The 22,552-nt window shown below is 44.0% G+C and overlaps 1 protein-coding gene across 1 annotated transcript; it reads left to right on the plus strand.

Annotated features, from left to right (window-relative positions):
• The first annotated feature begins 309 nt into the window (after positions 1–309).
• Positions 310–15,916, plus strand: CFAP97D1 (CFAP97 domain containing 1). The gene is made up of 7 exons (XM_063138167.1): positions 310–430; positions 2,833–2,903; positions 4,439–4,510; positions 6,832–6,950; positions 8,705–8,828; positions 13,866–13,918; positions 15,853–15,916. The coding sequence occupies exons 1-7, from the start codon at positions 310–312 to the stop codon at positions 15,914–15,916; spliced, it is 624 nt and encodes a 207-aa protein (XP_062994237.1).
• Positions 15,917–22,552: the final 6,636 nt, after the last annotated feature.

Here is a 22,552-nt window from a genome sequence, read left to right on the forward strand (position 1 = left end):
AGAATTGGCAGGGGGAGGGCGATGTACAAAAGTTAGGAAACCACCAAAAGATCAGAGGTTGGGGAAAAGAAGAGGGACTATGGCAAGGCCCTTTGGGGAACCTTAGAGAGCCGGCCTGGAGCCCTAGAAGGGCTGAGTTGGCCCCCCTGGGCCGGAAGTTCTTCACCAATACTGCCTTCTTCTGGCATTTCACAGCTGGTGATGTCACAGCTGGGGCGTCCATGGAAACCAGCAGGCATGGGGAGGGGCTGCTGAACCCCGAGCTCTGCCTTTTTGTCTTGGGGCCTGACGCTGGGTGGTAGCACGAAGATGAGCAGTTTCGAAATCGTCACGTTCCCTGTGGTGGTGGCCCATTCTCGGCATCGCCTCAACACTGGAAGGACATCATCCCACGTGGGGGAATTCACTCGCCACGGCAAGACAGAGCAGGGTAGGCGCCTCACCTTCCTAAACCTGCTTCGTGCTAGCATCACAAGGCACCATCCTGGGCATGTCGACTTCGAAGTTAGGGGAGTGCAACACACGAGGCTCACAACCTTGGAATAGAATCTATTCTAGAACTCCTTTCAGCCCGAGGACCAAATTCCGTTTCAGAGAAGTGCTCAGGGGCCGCATTCCAGGGGTGGGCGGGGCCAAAGGCAAAGGGGCGGGGTGAATGGCAAAGGAGCAAATTCAATAGGCCAGCATATTTTATTTATTTATTTATTACATTTATATCCCACCTTTTTTCATCCAAGGAACCCAAGGTGGCATACATAATCCTCCTCCTCGCCATTTTGTCCTCACAACAACCCTGTGAGGTAGGTTGGACTGAGAGGCTGTGACTGGCTCAAAGTCACCCAGTGGGTTTCCATGGCTAAATGGGGACTAGAACCCAGAACTCCCGACTCCCAGGCCAACACTTTAGCCACTACTCCACACTGGCTCACAGCTCTTCCTGCCAGTAAGTAACCCTTAAGAGAGGCATTTCAACCTTTTAGAAGGGGTGAGAAGGAAATCAGGGGAAAGGGGGAGGCACCACGAGCAGGTGCCTCTCTTCTCCTCTCCAGTGGTATCTCCCCTGTCCAGCCATTTATCAGCCCCATCCTTACAATGACATGCATCACCCCTCTTCCAGATGACTGTTTGCAAGTGTGACGGTCCTATTAGGCTTGTTCGTTTGTTTATATATTTAAATTTATAGACTATGTTTCCATTGTCCAAAGTGCTTTGCAGCAACAACAACAACAACTCAGACAATACAAAAAGGGATTCAGATAAAAGCATTTCAATCTAAAGAAGCAATTCAAGAAAACGAAAAAATGCATCATATTAAGCCCTAAGCAAAGGGTGGTGGAACAAAGGCATCCTTTAGTCACCAAAAGGCCTCAGTGGAACATGTCTGGCAAGACTCTCTGTAACCCTGCATAACAGTGGGAAATCCGTACAAGCACGTCCCCATCCTTTCAATTCCAGATACCTGTCCTACATCTTGCCCAAATGGGGATGGGGAGGAAATGCAACCGAAGTCCATCTAGTCCAGCATTCTGTTCACACACTGGCCAACCAACTGCCCACAAGCAGGACATGAGTGCACCCTCCTGGCAACGACCCCTAACAACTGGTGCACATAGGCATACTGCCACTGGTCCTGGAGGTAGAATAGACTAGTAGCCATTGATAACCTCCTCCTCCAGGAATGTGTCTAACTCCCTTTTAAAGCCATCCAAATCCGTGGCCATCACTATGTCGTCTGGTAGTGAATTCCATAGTTTTTAACTATGTGTTGGGTGAAGAAGTACTTCCTTTTATCTGTCCTGAAACTACTATCAACCAGCTTCATGGGATGACCCCCCCCCCATTGGGTTCTAGTATTAGGGGAGAGGGAGAAACATGTTTAGGGTGGATTCCTGCATTGAGCAGGAGGTTGGACTCGATGGCCTTGTAGGCCCCTTCCAACTCTGCTATTCTATGATTCTATGATTCTTCCAGCCACAATGTCGGTAATGCAGTGAATCTGCTCACGGTTTCAGTCAGAACTAGTCAGGTGCACCTCGCCTAGCTCCTTTAGAGTTGAAACTGGTTCTGACTGAAACCAGGGCTCATCTGCACCAAGCAGGATATTCCATTATGAAAGCGGTATATAAAAGGCAGGAGCCACACTACTGCTTGAAGTGCACTGTTGGGGCCCATTGAGACATACCATATACCACTTTCATACTGCTATATGCTGCTTGGTGTGGCTCCTTTTATGTACTGCTTTCATAGTGGAATATCCTGCTTGGTGTAGATGAGCCCCAAGAGCGGATTCACCACCCCACTAACATCAGAGCCACCAGCCTGCACTGCTAACATCCAGTGGACAGCCCATGTGTGTGTGTGGGCATGTGCAGATTAGGTAGGGTGACCATACGAAAAGGAGGGCAGGGCTCCTGTATCTTTAACAGTTGCATAGAAAAGGGAGTTTCAGCAGGTGTCATTTGTATATATGGAGAACCTGGTGAAATTCCCTCTTCATCACAAAGCTGCAGGAGCTATGCTGCAGCTATATTGTGACCAAATTTAAAAGAGGGCAGGGCACCTGCAGCTTTAACTGTCGTGATGAAGAGGAAATTTCACCAGGTGCTGCATGCCTGCTGCAATTCTCTTTTCTATGCAACTGTTAAAGATACAGGAGCCCGGTCCTCCTTTTCATATGGTCACCCTAGATTAGGAGAAGCAGCATGAGGGCCGGAGAGGGTATGCATGGTCTTGAAAGGGCAGGGGGGCAGGGGGAAGCTTTAGTAGGATGAAATTAACATCACCCTGAGATCTAACTCTACCCTTTCACACAACTGTTTGATCTTCTTCCAGCAAGAAGTAAAGTGGATAATAAACCTCCACGTGCCCAGACCCACCAGTACTTCAAGGTCTCCAAGATACAGGTAGATGAGCTTCTTCCCCCTTTGCAATGGATGCTGAGACCTAGTACATATGACATGCAATCAAGTTCAACTAAACCCTGACTCCTCTTCCTTCCCACCTCAACCCACCCACCCCTTTAAGAACATAAGATCAGACCAAGGGCCCTTCTAGTCCAGCACTCTGGTCACACAGTGGCCAACCAGCTGTCGACCAGGGACCAACAAAGCAGGACACGTTGCAACAGCATTCTCCTACCCATGTTCCCCAGCAACCATACAGCCTCTGATACTGGAGGTAGCACACAATCATCAGGGTTAGTCGCCACTGATAGCCTTCGCCTCCAGGAATTTATCCAACCCCTCTTTTTAAAGCTGTCCAAATTTCTGGCCATCACTACATCTTTCTTTTTTCTTTTTAAGAAAAAGACACTATGGGAGAAGTGTTTGCAATGGCCAGGATGCTTAACCCTTTCTCTGCCCACCACTTCTCTGCTTTGATATCATGCCCCACGTGCACACCCACACCTACTGCTTCTATCCCCACCAAATAATTCCAAACATTTATTTGGCCTCACAAACACAGGTTTAGGGAAGAAAGTGGCTTAGCAGCAATTTCAGCAGTGGGGAAAAGGGTTGACTTCCAGCCTACTGTATTCTCCTCCTGAAGCTGTTTTTATTTTTAAAAAGAAAAAGAAAAGTGTGGGATTGTTGTGGGGAGAGTTTGTGCACCTAATTTTAAGGTTTAGTTTGGTTCTTTCTCTGCTATTTACCTAGGGTGACCATATGAAAAGGAGGACGGGGCTCCTGTATCTTTAACAGTTGTATTGGAAAGGGAATTTCAGCAGGTGTCATTTGTATGCATGCAGCACTTGGTGAAATTCCCTCTTCACCACAACAGAGAGCCCTGCCCTCTTTTTGATCTGGTCACTCTAGCTATACTATACAAAAGAGGGCAAGGCTCTTGCAGCTTTAACTGTTGTGATGAAGAGGGAATTTCACCAGGTGCTGCGTGCATACAAATGGCACCTGCTGAAATTCCCTTTTCTATGCAACTGTTAAAGATACAGGAGCACTGTCCTCCTTTTCATATGGTCACCCTAATTTACCTCAGCTCTTAGGCTTTTTGGTCCAAGGAATTAAGGAGATTTTAGGTTTGCTTGGGCATCAGTAAGCAGGACTGTGTGTGTTCTTTAACTCCACAAGTGCAGAATTTTGGTATTCTGTGAGGGACCATTGCTCAAGGGCAGTAGCGGCTGGTGGCTCAGGTGTCAGTGGGGTTGTGAATGCATTCCAGGTTTCAGTCAAACCAGTCAGAACTCTAAAAGAGCTATCCAAGGGGCTGAACCCAACCCTCAAAATAGGTTCAGCAGATGTGAATTTAGTGTGTCATCTGAATAAAATAAAAATGTTTCTTAAAAATATTGTACTATGGGTTAAAAAAAGAAAGAGTTTGAAATAAGCAAGACCTAGTTTAAAAATTATCATTATTATTAACATTATTTCATCCTTCTCTCTTCTGATAAAGCTAATCAAGTCTCCGTACTCTCTTTTCTCAGAAGTTAAAACTTCCCAAGATTGTGGAGCAAGATAGCACGGAGAAGCCAAATGTACCTGTGAAACTAGACAATGTAACTAAAAATGCTCAACTGTTTTGTTTTTTTCTTTAAATCACCAGGTTTTGAGTATTTCCCCTTTAGGGTTTTACAAAACATTCTCCCCATTGTTAGTGGAATCATTGACCAAAGTTATGAATGTGACCATTATGGGATATTGGGTGGGTGGAATCAATCGAGAGGGATTTCCTAACTCTTAGGTGCTTCTAGAAGAGACTTTTGTAACACAGTCGTCCTGCCTCATTCAGATAATTTTTCAGTGGTCCAGATGTAGGGCTTTTTCAGATTAAAGGGAAATTGCATTTGCTTACCAGTGCTTTGCTTCCTGCTTCTCTTGTGCAATTGTAACAAACTGAATTACATGGGAGGAGAGGGGTGACCACATGGTCTATAATTGAAAACTTCCCCTCCTCTCAGTACTCATAGTGTTGAATGGGACAGCACCCTCTAGTGAGTGTTTTGTCGTGCAACTTCAGCTGCACATGGTTGGAAATCCCGAGATATTTCAGAAAAAATGGGATATCTAAGGCCTCATCTACACCAAGCAGGATATTCCACTATGAAAGTGGTATGAAAGTGGTATATAAAAGGCAGGAGCCACACTACTGCTTTATTAGCGGTATTGAAGTGCACTGACAACTTTTGGAGCCTATTCAGACGTACTATATACCACTTTCAAACTGCTATATGCTTCTTGGTGTGGCTCTTGCCTTTTATATACTGCTTTTATAGTGGAATATCCTGCTTGGTGTAGATGAGCCCTATGTTTTTTTATAAAATGGGATAACCAGGGAAAGGAGCAGGAGATGTGCAGGAGGTTCATGACATCATCAAAATGACCTGAAAACTTCCATGAGTGGGCATTCATGCGCATGCTAGAAAACACTCATTGAGAGAAGCCCCTCGTCTTCTTCAACTTGTAATCCTCCTCTGTTTTCCCACTGCTTCCTCCATCTTTTCTTTTACCCAAAAAAATCATAGAAAGAAAACATGGAATAGCTGCTCAATGCCTACTCTTTGGCGGTGTTAGAAGCCCTTTGTCTGAAAACAACCTTAGAGAGAAGCAAAGAATATGGTTATCCCCAACTAGAAAATGACCCATATTCCTATAACCCCAACTCCCTTCTTATTTGTGACTACAAGTTCTTTGCAGAAGACCCAGCCAGAATATTAGACAATACATTACACCGTATATTGTAATAAGGTACTATCATTTGTCACTAGAACCTAAATTATTTGTATACACCTGTTTGGAAGGCACCATCTCTACACAGGAAGAAACACCATTGTATTTTATTCTTGCTCCCAGACTGTTATATGCACAGACCTGAAAATCAAGATATACCACATGGTTAAGCGAATAGTTTGGAATCTAACAAGATCACCTGATATATTTATACTATAGGGCTCATCTACACCAAGCAGGATATTCCACTATGAAAGAGGTATGTAAAAGGAAGGAGCCACACCAAGCAGCATGTAGCAGTATGAAAGCGGTATATAGTATGTCCCAATGGGCCCCAACCGTTGTCAGTGCACTTCAATACCGCTATAAAGCAGTAGTGTGGCTTCTGCCTTTTATATACTCTTTCATAGTGGAATATTCTGCTTGGTGTAGATGAGCACTCAGAGAAGTCAGATTGGATACATTTGGGAAAGTTTTGGGGATTTTTGAGATGCTAAGCAATATATTGTTAAGGATACTCCTTTCCCTCTATTGCAATAGCTTCTAGTAGTAGTAGTAGCAGCAGCAGCAGCAGCAGTTGTAGTATTGTATTGATCTGCTTCTGCTCTGAACTGCCCCTTCCAGCTCTGTGATTCTATGAAAGTACTGCATTTTGCAGTGAACACTGGGACTTCTCCTATGTCAGTGGGATGGTAAATCCTCTCTGGGTTTCAATCAGAACTCTAAAGGAGCTATCCTTCGGTTCAGCAATCTGGGTAGCTCCTTTAGAGTCCTGACAGGTTCTCACCAAAACCCAGAACAGATTCACTGCCTCCCTGACATACGAGCCACCATCCACCACGACTCGGTGGATGGTGTATAAATACAAATAAATACATGGTTTGTATTTATAAATTCAGTGAATGGCTCATGAGGTACATTAGAAAACTAAGCACACTGCTTAGTCTCAATTCACCACCACCACGTGTACTATTTTGCATCTGGTTCCGATTAGTGGACCTCGGGGTTCTAGCAAAAAAAACAAAGTAGTTCCCACAAACCCGAAATCTGCCCATCCCTGGTTTACATACTTGGGAGCCGGAGAAAGCACATGTGTGCTAACATTAAAAACACACACACAAACTCACACAGTCAATATCTCTTTCCACAGGAGGCCCAGAAGAAAATCGAGGTGATTGAAAGAGAGAACAAGGCCCTCTCTACACGTCTAGCTAATATATATCGTGGATCAGGCATGGTAGACTGCTGGAATGAGTACCAAAAGAAGAGGTAGGCATTGGTGAGGAGGCATCAGTGCTTCCCAAACACATCTGCTTTTTGTGGCTTCTCCTTGAAGAAGGCCTGACCAGGGCAAGCTGTAGCTAGGAGTGGAGGTTCTGTTAGGATTCATAGGTCAAAGATAATTGATGTTTTTGGAGAAAGGTGGTTCAAATTCCTAAGGTGAGGCCAGCTACTTAATAAGACAAACTGCTCAGACCTTGTGTGTCCCTTCAGGTTCATCTTGACCAGGACTTACCTTCTCATGAGATGGACTTGGACTGAATCTCCTGCAACAGGTGGCAGAGCAGGGGGGCTACAAAATCATGCCCTCCCTCAGAGGGATCTTGCCATGGGTCCAAAGAGCTCTGCCAGTTGTTCTCTGGCAGTGGCAAATGCCACAGTGAGGAGGTAACCAGTGCAGCTCTCCAGAGCAGCTGCCCATCAGATGGCTTGCTCAGAGGACCCCTCAGAGCAAGGCATCCGTTGGGTGTGAGCAGGGTCTCTGGACCCCCCTTCTCTTGGGTTCCAAACACGTTTACTCTTCTACACATCTATGTCGAACCCTCTAGAGCAGTGGTTCTCAACCTTCCTAATGCCGCGACCCTTTAATACAGTTCCTCATGTTGTGGTGACCCCCAACCATAAAATTATTTTCGTTCTTCTCTACACGATCCATTGTCATGGGATGGTTTGCTAATGAAAATAATACGTAACAATAGCTTTAATAATACAAAAGATGATACATGACATAGTTCAGTCAATACAGTTTCCTAAGACCATCGGAAATATGTGTTTTCCGATGGTCTTAGCCGACCCCTGTGAAAGGGTCATTCGACCTCCAAAGGGGTCCCGACCCACAGGTTGAGAACCGCTGCTCTAGAGGAAACGTTTGGAGGAATGTTTGGAAAGGAGAAATGGTGAGCTGGGAAAGGATTGAATACTTCTTCCCCTCAGCCATTGCTTTCTTTCATATTGCTGTCTTCTGAAATTATAAAAGAAGGGGTTGTTAATGCTTTTGTGAGTAACATTTGGCCCTGGACTGAATATGGAGAGCAAAGGAAAAAGTGTAAGAACAAGCCAAGATTTCATGGCTGGTCAAGAGGAGGATGGTGGTACAGTCAGAAGATGCTCCTTCTGCTTTCTCTTCCACTTAATGGTGATTAGATATTCACATACATGGCTTAAAGGCAACTTAAGTTTCCATATGTATGTGTGGAGCGGGGGGAACATGTCCGTCTTCATGTGTTGGCTATTCAGTATTAGAGGGCTGAGGAAAGATGCTACCCTGAAAAGGAGGTTTGTCACAGGAGCCAGAGACAGACTTCCTGGGTCTTTTCTGGTAGCAGTCTGAGAAGAAGTACCAGATAAAGAAGTATTTTGGGGGACCAAAGAATTATGATGGGAGAATTTGTACTTGTATAAGAGGACTTTTCCAGGCAGAACCTACCTCTTTGTGAGCAGTGTGCTTAAACCAAGGGTTGGCAACTTCTAGCCCTCCAGATATTGTTTGACTGCCCCTTCCATCTGCCCTAGTCACCATAGCCGACTGTGAGGGAAGATGGGAGTTGCAATCCAACAATATTGAGAGGGCCACAAGTTGCCCAACACTGCCTTAAATGCATCCCGATGCCCTGTTTGCCTGCTAAGTTCCTTTTTTCTGCCTGCTTGGACTACTGAGGCAAAGCTAATGTCCCCCCCTCCACTCTTCCAGGACTCTTAGGTGTTTGCTCACACTCTAAATATCCTCTGTTTGCATTTTGCAGTTCATTCCGGCAAAAGCAGAATATAGAAATCGTGAGGATTACCCTGGAGAACCAGGGGATCCTTAAGAGGATCAAAGAAAGGAAGCCAACTTATGACCGGAAGCAAACTGAGTTAGAATGGCAGGCAAGTGCATCCTTCAGCATGTTTTTCAAAAACATCATTTTCCCTAGTTGTAGCAGTTCAAGGCTTTTAAGGGCCAGTTAGTAGAAGGGCAGCTTCACCATGATGTTATGAGCGTTTCTACATGAGGCATTTACTGTGTGCTTGTCATTGTTGTTTACAGGTTCTTTAGACAATGAACCATCCAATTTCACTTCTGTTTTTTAAGATCACTCTCCTGGTTTTTTCGTTTTTTAGAGAAGGGCAAATGAAGTATTATTGTGAAAGTAAAAAAAAAATTCCTACTTGTGTAATTGCATTATTCTGTTATAGCACAGCACCACCTAGAGGTTATGTAGCAGAAAAGCAGGAAAGGGAAAGCTCTTTCTTTGTGCAGAGTTTGGATCTCAATTCTGTGATGAAACCAAAAATTAACAGCCTCGTGTAGAAAACCTCTATTTATCAGGCATGAGGGGGGAAATCAATCCTACACGTGCTTAACTTGGAGTATGACCCATCATACATAAGTGGGACTGACTTCTGAGTAAGCAGGCACACATAGGATCAGGCTTCAAGCACACCGCTCTGCTACATAGGCTGTGTTCAGGACACCTTAAACGAAGGCTTTAATCATGGTGCAAAAGGCCTTACTCACCATGGTTAAAGCAGAGGTTTAAGGTGTCTTCTGAATGGGCCCATAATTCTACATCTTACACATATTGGCTTTAAAAAATATAAACAATATCACTAGTATCTAAAACAGAGAGAGTGATGCTGTTTCTTGGGGGTGTTTTTCATTCCTGTTCCTTTTGCAATTAATAATTTTCTGAGAATTCAGTCATTACTTCACCCTTAAAAAGAAGAAGAAGAAATGGTACAAGAGGCACATCTATTTGCTGTGGAAATACTTAAGCCTAAGAGAGTTTCTCACTCCGCATTTGCAGAATATGATGAGCTTGGGAAATAGCGAGGGGGAATTTTGGAAGCAGAGTTGTGGGAGGTGAGCATTCTAACCCTGTTATTAGCAACGGGTTTGTATCCCACATTTTTATCCCATGCGTCGTTTTCTCCCCTCCTCCCCGCTCCCATTATTGGGGGGGGGGGGAAAACACCAAAAACCCTGCCAGCCCTAATTTCTTTGTCAGTGGAATGAAAACCTCCCCCCAAAGTCGAGAGACATCTCCTTGATGTCAACAAGCCTCCCACAGACATGGGAGAAAGCAGATGGCGCAGCTGCAACTTTTGTCTTAGCACAAAAGTTGACGCCTCTTTGTTCCTTGTGGGAAAGTGGAGACTGTATGGTGATGCTTTATTCAATAAAAGCTTATTGTCACCGATTTGGAAGGGACTCCTTGCCTTATCACACGCTATACTTTGGCCGTTCCAGTCTTCCATTCAACCCATGCCTCGCTTTCGTTCCTTTTTCTTTGATTCACCCAGAACGCTCAGGTCGAGTAATAACAATACAAAGACATTTAACGCCAATGAAATAGCGTCAATATAGCAAATGGTAACCCGTAAATACATGATACAGAAACATGCTACTCAGCCCATTCTCAAAGGATAGCTCAGTGTGTGCGTGCGTGTGCGTGTGTGTGTTAAGGCTGCCACTTATGACGCACCGCAAGAAGGAAATGCATTGTTTACAAATGTATTGTAAACCGCTCAGAGAGCTTCGGCTATTGGGCGGTATAGAAATGTAATAAATAAATAAATAAAAGAGGACACTGATTTGCATAAAAACACATGTGCCGATTTATATGTATATATGCTAATTTAGAAGTAATTATAACTTAAATAGAAATAGAGTACATCTCACCGTAATATGGAATAGCATGACCATGTGACCTGTGTGCCTACTCAGTCTGTTCTCCGGGTGCTGTCGATGGCCCATTTCAAGGCCCAGCTCTTCCTTCTGATGATACTTTCTCTTTAAACTGGACTTGGACTGCTCTGCAAACAGAGGACACTTTCAAATAGAGGACTGTCCTCTGTAAAAGATAACATACAGTCACGTGTGCATGTGAGTGTGTATGTGTGTGTGTTTGAGGCCACAGCTAGACCTAAGGTTTATCCTGGGATCATCCAGGGTTCGCCCCTGCCTGAGCACTGGATCCCCTGTGTGTCACCTAGATGAACAGGTTTGACCCCTGGACAATCCAGGGATAAACCTTAGGTCTAGCTATGGCCTAAGTCTTACAACACTTCCTGTGAGTCTGGAAAAGTAAGCAAGTCTTCCGCTATGGAGAAGTCAATAATTTTGTTGTGGCTGCTTCCAGATGGAAGGTTCCTAGCTCTAATTAGCAAAAGATATTGGGGTAAATCCAAGATCTTCCCTCTGCAAAAAATTAAGGGACCTTCTGCAAGAGGAAGGGGTCCTCTAATGGAAGGTCCCTCCATTTGATTTTTGGGGATCTCCCTCCCCCTCACACCACACCTCATCCCATTCAGCAGTCTCCTGACTCTCCATGTAGCATTTCCAGAGGGCTGGAGGAGCTGCCAAGGGAACAAAGGGTAGGCAAGTCCACTTACATCAGCACAGTTGATCCAACGTAAATCTGGATCTAACCTATTGTGTAGCTATTCTGGCCTTTCTTCATTGTTGGAAAGTCTGGTTTAACTTACAACAGAGTTGCTTTATATAGAGAATGTGTGGCAGCACAGCTTTTAGTATTGGAGGCAATAAATGCAAGCTGAAGCTAGTTTAGAAGAAGTTCAAAGCAACTAACTTTATTAGTCCTTTTATAAACGTTGTCAGAGAAGACTCACACTGTTTAATTCTAAACATCCCTTAAAGCTGGGTGAGTGAGTGCTAAGGCATGGGATATGGTGACTTACTTCCTTCAGGAGGAGGCTGCATGGTGCTTGTTAGACAGGTAAGAGGAAGCAGAAGGAGCAGGAAAAGTGAACTGATCAGAACAACAAGGGGGGTGAACAAGATAAGCAGCTGCTGATGCAACACATTCCCCAATGCAGCCTTCCTCAACCTGGGGCGCTCCAGATGTGTTGGACTGCACCTCCCAGAATGCCTGGGGCATTCTGGCTGGGGCATTCTGGGAGTTGTAGTCCAACACATCTGGAGCGCCCCAGGTTGAGGAAGTCTGCGGCCTAGTGTCTGAAAGCACGCAGAGTTGTTCTTATTATCCAACACTTTCCAGATTTGTTTTGGAAAGAAAGAGTTGGAAGACATGGGAGGGTTACAAGGGATGTTTCCAGGCAGCTAAAGCTGGACCCAGGAGCCAAAGTCCAGACCTCCCCAACTCAGGACCCACCCAACTGAGTGGCAGTTGCTCAGGGCAGCAGAAGCAAACTCCATTTTATCCCTATAGTCATGACGGTACTATGCTTTCAGTGAGTTTAAAATGTGAAACTAATTCCGTATTTTTTCAGTCAGAGTTGGCAAATGGTTTGTTGCTATTTTACCATATTCGGAATACAGAAGCAATTACAAAGGATTGGGGTGTGTGGCAAAAGATAGGACAGGGCTCCTGTAACTTTAACAGTTGTGATGAAGAGGGCATTTCACTAGGTGCTGCATGCATACAAATGACACCTGCTGAAATCCCCTTTTCTATACAACTTTTAAAGTTGCAGGAGCCCTGTCCTCCTTTCCATATGGTCACCCTAGCGAAAGAGAAATGTTACTTGTGTGCTTCACCACTGAAATAATACACATGGCAGTCTAAAAAACACTGCTCCCCCTCACCCCCAGGACTACTACATCCAGGGACTAAAATCACCCAGCTGCAACCACTATCTGGACGTTCTGTGAAATTCCATGAATGCAGCAAGGGCGACCGCGCATGATCAAAAGCCACCTGTGGAAACACCTTCGACCTAAGAGAGCACTCTTGGTCAGTCAGTAGCAAAGGGTCACAGGGAAGTGGACAACCTATTAGGCATGTCACTGTAATGTGGGCCGGATCTACACTACTGCTTTAAAGTGCTTTATAACAGTTTTATAGCGCTTTATAACTGTTATAAAGCGCTTTAAAGCAGTAGTGTAGATCCGGCCGTGGTTCTGGTTACCTAGGTTGACCATATTTTGGAAACCAAAAAGGAGGACAACATGGTTGCCCCCAAGGGGGCGTGCCCACCCGAACAAAGCCTTGGTCACATGTCTGATTTACAGCATACATTTAAGACAAATCTGTTCTACATAACATCTTAATGTTAAAATCACTGAAATAAAGAACAAGTGAGAGATTCAATGTATCTGAAATTAACTTCACTCACTCCTACTTTTGTAGGTTTTGCTGTACTTTGAAGCTTTTGCTATACTCTGTGTGTTACATTCTCCCCTTCCCTCAAATATCTTTTCTGACTGTATCTTCACTCATTGCAAGCTGCTGTTGTTGTTAACAGGGTTTGCTACTGCCCCCAGATCTGTTTCAAATTTGGTACAGCTAAAGCTCTACCTAAAAGCTTTCATGGTGCCAACTTTCAGCTCTTTATCTTTAAAAATGACAGTTTAAAAAATAATAATTTTAAAACCTCATTTTTCAAAAAATCCCTAAAAAATCAATGGATGAACAGATCTGTTTCAAATTTGGTGTGGCTAAAGCTCTACCTAACTCCTATCATGGTACAAAGTTTCATCTCTTTATCTTTAAAAATTATGATTTTAAAAATAATAATTTTAAAACCTCAATTTTAAAAAAATTCCTAAAAAATCAATGGATGAACAGATCTGTTTCAAATTTGGTAAGACTAAAGCTCTTCCTAAGAGCTACCATTGTGCCAAGTTTCATGTCTTTATCTTAAGAAATGACAGAGTTATAAGCATTTTTGTTAATTCCCATTAGAGCTGCTCTTCGGAAAAATCCAGATTTCCCCTCCCCCTCCCGGATTTGCCATTTTAAAAACCCGGACAAATCCGGGCAAATCTGGTTGTATGGTCACCCAGCAACGGTAGTTGGAGTTTCGCTACGTTTGTTTACCCGCTAGCGTTTCTGGATAGTCATCCTATTACGGCCCCTTCGCCTCAAGATCAAGAAGTCCCAAGAGGAGTCAACGTCACTGACTAACATTCGGCCTTGGTTCTCTTCTTCACCCCTGCAGAATTCGAGGAAATACCTGAGGAAGAGCACCTGTTTCCTAATCTCAAACCGTGAGTAAGTAAGAAGCCATTCAGACCAAGTCATTTGGGGCGGGGGGAATGTGTGTATACAGGTGTATAGGCACAAGAAGGAGAGAAGCTTTGTAGGACCTAGGTATTGAATCTTTTTGAGCCCAAGGTCCAAATTTTGTAGAAGCTGTCAGGAGCTGTGGGTGGGTGGGGCAAACTGGGCGGGGGCAAATTACCCCAAATACCAGCCTCTTTCAGCTGAAAGCACTGACTGCCTGTTTCGGCATTATAGAATGGAGGGAAAACTGCACAAAAGCCAGGGGGGAAACCAATGGGGAGTCGTGGGAAAGGGACATCGGGGGAAACCTAGAGGGTCAGATTGGGACCCCAGGCAGGCCAAATTTGGCCTCTGGACCTGAAGTTCTGCACCTCAGCTATAGGAGAACCCTGCCCATGTGCATCCACCCATGTGAGCTCTTTCACTTACATACACTCACAAAACTGGAGAGAGAGACATATAAAGGTCAGCATGCATTTTCTCTCAAGGTCACCATATGGAGAGGGCAGGGCTCCTGTATCTTTCACAGTTGTATAGAAAAGGGAATTTCAGCGGGTGTCATTTGTATGCATGCAGCCCCTGGTGAAATTCCCTCTTCATCACACAACAGTTAAAGCTGCAGTAGCCCTGCCCTTTTGACCAGATACAAAAGAGGGCAGGGCTCCTGCAAGTCCAGGCACTTGTTGGCTCATTCTTACTCTGTCGAGAAGCAGGCTGAATGTCACAGCATATTCTGTACCTCAACTATGGCACATAGGAAAGTGTGGCTCAGTAGTTGGGTTGTCTACTCTCAGTGCATTTGTCACTATAGTGTTTCGGATCAAATCTTGGGTCTCCTCTCTCAGCTGAAGGAAGAACCAGGGGGCTAGATCTCTGAATGTTTTGAAGGGGTGGATTGGCACAATGATACCATATTTCTTCAATTGTAAGACACACACTAATTTCAGTACCACCAACAGGAAAAAAAAAACCTAAGACGCACCTGCGATTATAAGAACACACCCCATTTTTAGAGTTTTTTATATGGGGAAAAAAGTGTGTCTTAGAATCGAAGAAATAGGGTAGTTCAGTCAGTGGTATCACTCAGTGGCAGAAGGGCCACATTCTATTTTGGAGAAGCTCTGAAGGGCCACATTCTAGTGATAGGCGGGGCCAAAGGCAAAAAGGCCATGGGCCTAAGATTTTGCACCCCTGAACTAAAGGATCTTAACTCAACTGGGAGGAATCTTCTGCTCAAGCTTAGAGAGCTGCTGCCAATCAGAGTTGACTAGACTGGACTGGGTGGACCAATGGACTGATCCAGCATAAGGCAGATTTTGCTTATGTAGGCATCATTCTTCCCTTGAGGCTGCTCATGTAGATACAGGCTGTAGTCCAATCTGCTGGTGTGACGCAATGGCAGCCCTGGAACTCGATTTAGCGTGGAGACAAAGGGCTGTACAGATGTGGAATGGTTGAAATCAACATTTCCCAACCGGGACTTCAACTCCCATCAGCTCCAGTCAGCATGGCGAATGGCCAGGAATTCTGGGAGTTGTAGTCCAAAATGTCAGGAGGACACCAGGTTGGAGAAGGTTGTTTTAAATGCCTTGGGGGTCTGTTTCTTCCCATAGAACAGGCCTATTGAAGCTCAAACAAGTCTGCCTGAAAGTCTCTCTCCGCTATATGCTGGGAACACCCTCCCATCTCCTTTGCCATGTCAGCTACATTGAGACTAGCTGTGGATGTGAGAAAACCACTTCCCCTTGTTTTACATAAATCTGCTTTGCAACTCTGGCCCTAAAAACAGGCTCTGGGATGAGACCCTGTGAGGGACGCCATAGCCCAACAGAAGGCCAACAAAGCAAAATAAGGGGTCCACGTTTCCCTGGCAACACCGCTAGGCCTCCCTTCCTAACATTTCACCTTCTTATTTCTTGCAGGAAGCTAGGCTGTGCGAGGAATAACAAGTCATTTGGAGCTGTTCGAAACATTAGAGTCAGTTGACGACACCATCATCAACTGGCTGATATCTTCGTTAGGATTTCGAATAAAATATGAGGCGTTGAAAGGACGTCTCTTCCTTGCTTCCCTTTACGAAAAGTTCACCAGCAGCAAGCCATGTTCAATGCATACATACTTTCCTTAGGATTGTGTTCAAATTCAGGAACAGAATGTTCAGTCTGTGTCACAGCCTTCCTCTCCATGAGAAGGCAAAAGCCTTGCAACAGTCAACAAAACACCTGCTGCTGAAGATCTTTACCATATGTTGTGGTTGTGAGATATTATACTTCCCTTTAAAAAAAAACAAAAAAAAACCCTGAAGTCTGATAGTACATACACCAGCCTTTCCCAACTTGTGGCCATCCAGATATTTTGGTCAGAAAAAAAGGAAAAACAGGTTCTCAGGATGCAAAATGTTTATTTTCACACAGCCCAAACCCTCAGTATGCCTAAGTCCCCAAGCTAGTGCTCTCCAGATATTTTGGCCTACAACACCCATCATCCCTCACCATTGTCCATGCTGGCTGCGAATGATGGGAGTTGCAGTCCAACACATCTGGAGGGCAACATCAAGTTGGGGAAGGCAGAAATAAACATGGTTTATTCATTGTTTCTCTTTCTGCATGAACTTGATCCAGGTCTGGAGATACATCTCCCCCATCATGTGGTGTTGGGCAATTTTGCCCAACTGGCCATCCTCATGCACCTAGCACACTTGCCCCTGCACATCCACATGGGGATACAACTTCTGCTCGCCTCCATAACACCTTTGCTTTGGGATGCTGCAAGGTTCCATCTTGTCCCCCATCCTAACATCTGCATGAAACCGCTAAGTGAGGTAATTTGGAGGTTTGGAGTCCATTGTCATCCATATGAAGATGACACACAGCTGTTTCTCCTCTTATCTTCAGAACCAGGTGGGACTGTGGGAGTAATGGACCGTTGTTGTGAGGGGTGATGCACAGTAATGGACTTAATGAGGCTAACAAAATGAAGCTCATTCCAGATGAGACAGAGACACTGCTAGTGGGTGGTTTCTCAACTGGGTGAGAGGGATTCAACCTGTTCTAGAAGGGGTTGCATTCCCCCTGAAAGATGAGGTGCAAAGTTTGGGGTACGCCAAGTGGCCTCTGTGCCTTGGAGCACCTTTTATCAACTTCAGATGGTATTCCAGCTATGACCCTATCTGGAGATGGATTGGCTAGCTGCAGTGATTCATGGCCTGGTAATCTCCCATTTGGATAACTGTAGTGGTATGTAGGGCTGCTTTTGAAGATGGTCTGGAACTTCAGCTAGTGCGAAATATGGCTATGAGAATTCTAATTGGAGGGTGTTGCTAAGGCCATATTTAACTGGTGCTCTCTTGTCTGCCCTGGCTCCCCATCAATTTACGGGCCCAAATAAAAGTACTTTTTTTTTTTTGCAAATAAAGCTTTACATGAATTTTCCGCGCCCTCTTGACTGCTAAAAGACTGATACTACAACATTGGAAAGATCACAGCTCATTGCCTGTAATCCAATAGATTGAAGATCTAACACTAGCAACATTTGAAAGAGTGGTATACAGGGGCAATTTATGAATGGACATATATTTGGATATTTTGTCTGCTTTCACAGAAGTTGATGTGAAATCTACTCCTTTTTTTCATTTAGAACGTTGTGATATTTGAAACTGAGGCTTTTGAAGTATGCAGTTGCACTTGAAAAATAATAAATACAGCTTTGCATAGCTTGGGACCCCAGTACTTGATAGAATCGCTCTTCCTATATGTACCGCCTCTACTTTTCAGGTCATTCACAGAAGTCCTCTTTTAAAGAACTGCCTCATTCTGAGGCTCAGAGGGTGTCTCTTTTTCAGTGGTGGCTTCCCAGATCTGGAATGCTCTCCCAAAAGAAGCTCGCTTAGCATCTACACTTTCGTTTTGGCTCCAGACTAAGACTTTCCTGTTTTCATGTTTTCAAAAACTTTTAAAGCCATTTAGGCTGCAATCCTATGCATACTTTCCTGGGTGTAATCCCTATTGAACACAATGGGACTTGCTTCCAAAGAGACCTACATAAGATTTAAAGATTTAAAAAAATATTTCAGTATTTTTATGTTTTATTATCCTAGTCCCTGCAATTAGGATTTTCCTCTTATAAATGATATTGATTTTTTTCCCCCGTGTTGGCATGCTATTAGTTTTTCATTGTTGATTTCATCGTAGTATTAATACTATAAAATACCTAGAGATGTTTATTTAATAAGGCATTTAATAAGTAAATTTGACAATGGCGTGTGAGCATAACAATCACACAGGCCAAAAACATGTGGTCAATCCTCTGCAAAAAAAAAATCCAGAAATTGACCATGCAATATTGGTGAATGCATGTTCTGTTTAACATATAGGGCAGACCCTGCATGCATATGCTGGGAAGGCAGAAGAGGTGGGTCAGGCATGCCAGGATAGGCGACTAAGTAGCAAAAGACTCATGGTGAGTTTGACCAAACATGACCTAGAGCTTTTTTGATGCCATGATGAATGTGATGGTGAACGTTTTTTTCTCCTCCAGCATGGTATCCAAGTATCATCTAGCCCAGGGATGGGCAACTTGTGGCCCTCCAGATGTTTGGGCCTACAACTCCCATCAGCCCTATCCAACATAGCCAATGGTGAGGGATGATGGGAGTTGTAGGCTAAAACAACTAGAGGGCCATAAGTTGCCTACCCCTGATACAGGTGAATTATTTTAAGTTGTTGGAGAACTTCTGCAAGTTTGTTTTGCTCAACTAGGGATGAGAATTATGCAGTTTGCTGTGATGCACTTGCCAGACTCCTTGCATGCAGTCATTCCTATCTAATCTGAATTGGATGCAACAGCTGAACAGTCTTGGCCAGAAATGTCCTTCTCACCCTCTAACCAGCCTGCCCCAATGTGGTGTCTTCCAAATGTGCTGGGCTGCAACTCCTATCAATGCCAGCCAGCATTAACTTATTGAAATATGGAACAAGGGTGGAAGAAGGATATCATTTCAACTTACAGAGTGTGGGTGGATGGGGTGGGGAAGAGGATGACATTAAAGTGAAGCAAGCCAAGGTGGCTCAAGCAAAGTGAGTTTTACTGGTGGTATTTCAGAGAAGAAGAAGAAGAAGAAGAAGAAGAAGAAGAAGAAGAAGAAGAAGAAGAAGAAGAAGAAGAAGAAGAAGAAGAAGAAGAAGAAGAAGAAGACGACAAAATACACATAACCTCATTGCCAGCGGCCAGAAAAAATGCCCTAGGCTGCCATCTTATACACACGTATCTTGGAGCAAGTTCCGTTGAATTCAATGGGGCCTACCTCCGAGGAGACATGTAAAAGATTGCACTGCAAGTATTAAAGCAGTTCTGTGCAGCAAATGGAAAGTATAGGGTTGGTTCCTTGCTTTGTAAACTGTGGATATGTACCATCACCCATTTCAGTCCCAGACCCCAGTTTTCTCACAGAAAGTACGTCAATTCTTTTTTCCACTCCATTGCACCATGGATAAGAACTGAAAATACAGAAGCTTACAGAAGTGTTTATGCGACCATCTGTTGGCACACTAGGCAGCTCAATGTATGTGGCTGAAAGTGGCACATTCCACACGTAGGAATGGTCATTTTTCACTGTAAGTCCTTCACATGTGGCTGATCTGCCTTCTTCTCCAGTGGGGCCCCTCCTTACCTAAATCATGCACAGTCATGCACATGTCTTGGGGAAGACCCCTACTGTGGAGAGTTAAAGAGTGATTTGTTTCACAGAAGGCACCCATGTGTAAAAGAAAGTTGCTATTGAAAGAACCTCCATTCCATAGCAACACCTACCTAGTGATGGAACACAAACAAACATGACTCCAAACATCAACCAAAGGAAGTAGGGAAGCGTTTGTGTGTACCAAACCAGAGAGGAATACAAATTGAAATATGGAGCAACAGTTAGGAAAGGATTGTCAGAGAGAAAGACCACGTAAGTAGAACTCTGCAGCTCTCATCCAGAGTCTGCCACAGAAAAACCAGATAAATTGAGTGCATAAACTCAAATAGACACTATGTATTGCTCCACTTACTGTATATCACAAAGCAAATTATTTACAAAAGGAATATACCAGTGGTTTAATTTCCCAACTATCTACCTTCAAAGAGCCCTTTCTGGACCAATTTGTCTGCTGAGTAAGATCTTGAGCACTTGCCATGGAACTCCTGTGTGCTTCCAAGGATCTTTGGACACATTCGAAGGACCAAGCTTGGTGTTCACTCGCTATGTAGCTTGCAACTACATACCTTGTTTTCCCACAGGAGAGGTTGGGAGCAAATCTTAATTGTCACACAGCACAAGGTGAAGGCAGACTTACCTCTTCCTTCCCCAGCCCATCAGAATGACTCCTCCCTCACAGCATATGGCTAGAATGCTTAGATCAGACTTCCCCAACCTGGTGCCTTTTAGATGTTTGGGACTAAAACTGCTATCAGTGCCGGCCAGCAAGGCCAATGCTCAGTAATAATTGGAGTTCTTGAAGCCCAAAACATCTGGTGGGCACCAGGTTGGGGTAGGCTAGCTGAGATTAAAAAGTCATCATTGGTGCCAATGAAGACTTGTTATCTAACTCAGGGGTGGGCAGCTCATGGTCCTCCAGATGTTGAACAGCACCTTCCCTCAGCCATAGACAATAAGTCAAATTTCTTTTGCATTTTTATCAATTGTTGTAAGCCATTCACCAAGCTTCAGTTATGGAACGGTATACAAATGAAATTGTCATCATCTCTCTTTTTTTGTTCATGACGGCTTTTCTAGATGGATGTGACAGGCTTTGCCAAGTCATGTTGTCTTTTACTGATTCAGAAAGTTCCTGACTATTGAACATATTTTAAGTATGAATGCTTTCTGGATGTTGGTGTGAATGTATTTTGGTAGGCTCAGTTTCTGAAGGTTTTCTGTGTAGTTTTTTGATGTGACTGATGTGACTAACAAAATTATTGCGGCCTTTTCCTGTTGCCATAGTTCTTTGACTTCCATAGCCAGTGGTGTACATTTTTCTCTCTTTTCCTCTTCCTTTTCTACAACATTATTATTATTTGCTAAAAACCATTGGTCGTCACAATCATTCAATGTAATCAAACTGAAAGATACATTTTAAGATAGACGATTCCCAGCATATTGAACCCCATTTTGTTTAATACAATTTGTATCTAATCAGTTGGACTGCAAGGGGAAAGACAGAGAATGTAGACGTAATGGATTTATCCCTATAACCCAAGAGAAAACAAATCTTCTCCCTACTGTTCGAAAAGGAACTCTCACAAGAATCCCTTTCAGAAACCTATTCCTAGGGGAATTATACTGATAAGAATACAATGCATAATGGACATAGCCAATACTGGGGAATTTATTTATTTCATTTAATCTCATCTCATCTCATTTCTATACCAACCAATAGCCAAAGCTCTCTGGGTGGTTCGCAATCCAACAACATCTGGAGAGCCACAAGTTACCCACCCTTGATCTAAGCTGCGGGAGAGGGAGGATTTGCTCCAATCATGCCGGGTAAGGAAGTCCTCCCCCATCATGCTGGGGGCAATTAATGCAGGGAAAACAAGATCCATAGCTATCAAGTGAACATCTGATCTGGCCCTATGACACACCCTCAATTTATGCAGGGTTCTGGCCAGGCCGGTCAGGTTTCACCATCTGCCCCCATCAACAGAGGGTATGTCCTAGAACACATCCCAACCTCCCTTGCTGAAGAGTGGCAATGGTGGATCTCTCAAGAACGTGTTTGTTATTTTCTACTTCTCTTTGAGGAACCCATGATAAACTTCCTGTGGAGCCCCCAAATACAACTTTAAAACCACTAGACTAAATAATAAGTACACCAAGAACTCCGGTTTTAAAATGGCAAGGTTGCAATCAAGGCTTTGGCTGAGACACCTAATAGCCCCTGGAAGATCTGCTGTAAAGTCTTCCCCAGTGGGAATTATTATTACAGAGAAATACACACAGAAAAATATTAACACTGGAACATAAAACTGCTGTGGATTTTCTAGAAGGAAAACAACCACAAACAGGGTACATGCAGGGCTATGTGTCCTCACATGACCCACATTCCCAGCAAACCCCAACTCCAACAATCCCCAAAGTGACTCTGACTGGGTTCACACAACACAATCACCCAGAGTATGGATTGAGTATGGGTTGTTGTTGAATCGTGGCTTGTTATGTTGTGTGAACCCCAGGCACACTAACAAACCAAGGTTTATGAACCATGAACAATCCAGAGTTCACAACCGAACAACATACCATGGGTTCTCTTCTGTGCCAACCCTGCCAACCCACATCCTGCAATGATAATTTACTTGTATATGTTTATGTTACATATATTAGTTTGCTTCCAGGATAGTGTTTTTTTCAATGGTATTTCAATGATGCTGAAGTTGGTTACTAGTTCCCAGGTTCCTCATTTGCATGAAACTCTCCTGGATCTGTCTGTGTGGATGAATTCTGGTGCACAGGATCAGGTCATGATTTTCCCCCCTACTTATTTTGGCTGTTATTGGCATGGTGTACCATGCATGAGAGTGTCCTGCACAAACGTAAAGCTGGATGTGTGGGTGTACCCAAAGCTTGAGTTGGATGCACAGGCC

Source organism: Elgaria multicarinata, chromosome 11 (assembly GCF_023053635.1).
Source record: "Elgaria multicarinata webbii isolate HBS135686 ecotype San Diego chromosome 11, rElgMul1.1.pri, whole genome shotgun sequence".
Classification (NCBI taxonomy): Eukaryota; Metazoa; Chordata; class Lepidosauria; order Squamata; family Anguidae; genus Elgaria; species Elgaria multicarinata.